Source organism: Trypanosoma theileri (assembly GCF_002087225.1).
Source record: "Trypanosoma theileri isolate Edinburgh chromosome Unknown TM35_Tth_26_V1, whole genome shotgun sequence".
Taxonomy (NCBI): Eukaryota; Euglenozoa; class Kinetoplastea; order Trypanosomatida; family Trypanosomatidae; genus Trypanosoma; species Trypanosoma theileri.
Genome location: NW_021639868.1, coordinates 74,603 through 77,096, shown reverse-complemented (window position 1 = coordinate 77,096; position 2,494 = coordinate 74,603). Strand labels below are relative to the sequence as shown.

General features: G+C 37.5%; 1 protein-coding gene across 1 annotated transcript; it reads left to right on the top strand.

Moving 5' to 3' along the window:
- Nucleotides 1-1,280: 1,280 nt before the first annotated feature.
- On the top strand, nucleotides 1,281-2,492 carry TM35_000261260 (receptor-type adenylate cyclase; the record flags this gene model as incomplete). The annotated part of the gene is made up of 1 exon (XM_029027863.1): nucleotides 1,281-2,492. A coding segment is annotated over one exon (1,212 nt), but the record flags the coding sequence as incomplete, so codon positions are not given.
- Nucleotides 2,493-2,494: the final 2 nt, after the last annotated feature.

The following is a 2,494-nucleotide window of genomic DNA, read 5'->3' as shown; positions in this document are numbered from 1 at the left end:
AAAAAATATATATAGCCGTGGTCTAAGTAAAGAAAAGAGAAGACAGTAATTCTACTACCACACCTATAATAGGCAAATAATAAGTGATGTTTATTAAAACTAATGATGCTAGCGAAGTTCCAAATGCTATACTTAGCAAGAACCTCTCAAATGGTATATATATATATATATATATATATATTAAAGGGAAATTAATTTTTTTTTTCTTTTGCGATCATCCGCTTAGCGTGTTTTTCTTTTTTTCCTTTTTTATCAATCATCTTTACCTTCTCTTTCTTACCCCAACAACATTCTATGTGTATTCCTTTCTCCTTGTAACCCTTTTTGTTTTCTCTTGTTGTTTATACACGCAATAAACAGCAGAAAAGAAAAGGAATACAAGTAACAAGTACAGAGAAAGGAGAAATCAACAACAAGAATACACACATAAGCAGGAGTATATATATATATATCCTCTCTGTGTGTATATATGTGTATCTGTATCTGTGTGCATTGAGCCAATTGCTCTCAGGTACACTCAATAAAAATAAAAGAAAAAAAAAATGTGAAACCTAAAAAAAGAAAAAGGAGTCAAAGAAAAACCAAAGCAAAATGTTGGGAGAAAAAATGCATTTATCGGGAGAAAAAAAATATAAAAAGAGGAATAATAAATCTAAATGAGAGAGATACAAATAAAGAAAAAAAAATTGGATGTGCAAGTAAATATATACATAAGCAATGTTATGCCTTTGCCCTTTTACATGTTACTTTATTCAATTCTCTATGGGAAATATATTTGGTTTTTTTTTATTTAAATTGTTCTTCGTTGACATGGCTTCTTCGAAAAGATGGAAATATCTCTTCTCATATTTTTAAAAGAATTTTGAGATAAAGAATGGCATGTGTGATATCATTTGATGAGAAAACAGAAGAATTCTTATTTCAATACCTTTTTTATACTATTTCAGATATCCTTATTTCTCATTTTTTTCTTTCTCTATTTAATTGATTTATATTTTGCGGGAGTTGCGTTAAAGCCACCAGGGGCACCCTGTTTTTTTTTTTTATTGCTTGCTTGTAGGAGAGAAGGTTCTCCACTGAAACATACTCAAAGTAAGGAGAAAAATACGTATAAACTATTCTTACATTAAGGCAAGGCACAAACACACACATACACACATACACACACGCATATATATATATATATACCCAAAGAAAGGGAAAGGGGGAGAAAGAAAGAAAGAAAGAAAGAGAGAGAGAGTTTTATTTCTATATAGGGAGTTGTATACTGTTTCTTGTATATGTCACCTCAGATGCGTCCACAAGGTAATTTACACTGCACGCCCTATGCGTTACCACTGCTGCTCTTGATTCTACTGTCTGAGCTTTGGATTTTCCTACACGCTGCATCCACAGCTCATGCTGAGAAAATGAGTGATGAAACAGAAGCAGTGAAACTACTCTCACTTCTGGAGATACCTTCTCAAATACCTGAGAAGCTGATGCTTGCTCTGAATGCAGGGATTAACGCTTCACTCTGGTCTTACAACTATCAAGTGGCCGACGGTAGGAAAATTAAAATTATTTTACCCTCAACAGCAAATAAAAACATTACACAGATCATTAACAGTACCCTTACGAAGCACAACGATTTGCTTGCCGTCCTGGGTCCACTGGGAGACCATAACACGCTTAACGCTCTACCTATCCTCGATAAAAATAGCTTAGTTGCATTTGCACCATTTACCGTATCTGCTCAAGTGCGAGTATGGGATCCTTACTTGTACTTTTTGCGTCCAGAACCTAATGCTGAGCTGCTTACACTTATCCGATACGCCTTGAACTATCTCCGTGTACGACGACTGGGTTTCATGTACCTAAAGAACTTTATCTCAGGTTATGTAGAGTACAGACGAGCAACAAAAGTAATCTCACAATTGGGTTATAGTCTGTGCGGGGTTTTCGCTGTAAAAAAGTCCACTAGCAATATTGATAATGAAAATTTTAATAAAGAATGGGAAACATTTGCGCAGACTCGCCCACAGGCTGTGATTGTGTTCGGTGCACCTATTAAAGACACTGAGAAGTTCATAATGCGGATGCTGACGGACAAGCGTACTGCTGGTGCCTACCTACTGGGTCCCTTTGCTGTGCAGCAGACGCTGCTGAGAGTGTGGCGCGAGGCAGTAAATGCAGGTGTTCCGTTTGTACGTGGTCAAGTGATCACGACGGGAACAAACCCACTCGCGAAGGACACACAGTACGCTGCGATCAAGCGCTTCCAGACCGTAATGGGAAAGTACCTGAAGGAGAGCGGTCAGACAATCTTTAATGATACCCAACACTTCCTCAATAATGACGAAGACGGTGAGATGATGGTTTCTGGGTGGATTTCTGGTGAGGTGCTCATGCAAGCAATGAATACCCGTGAATGGTTGAAGGACAGGGCATCGTTCGTCAAATCACTCTTCAACCAGCGCCGGTATTTGATTGATGACCTTGTGATTGGTGAGTA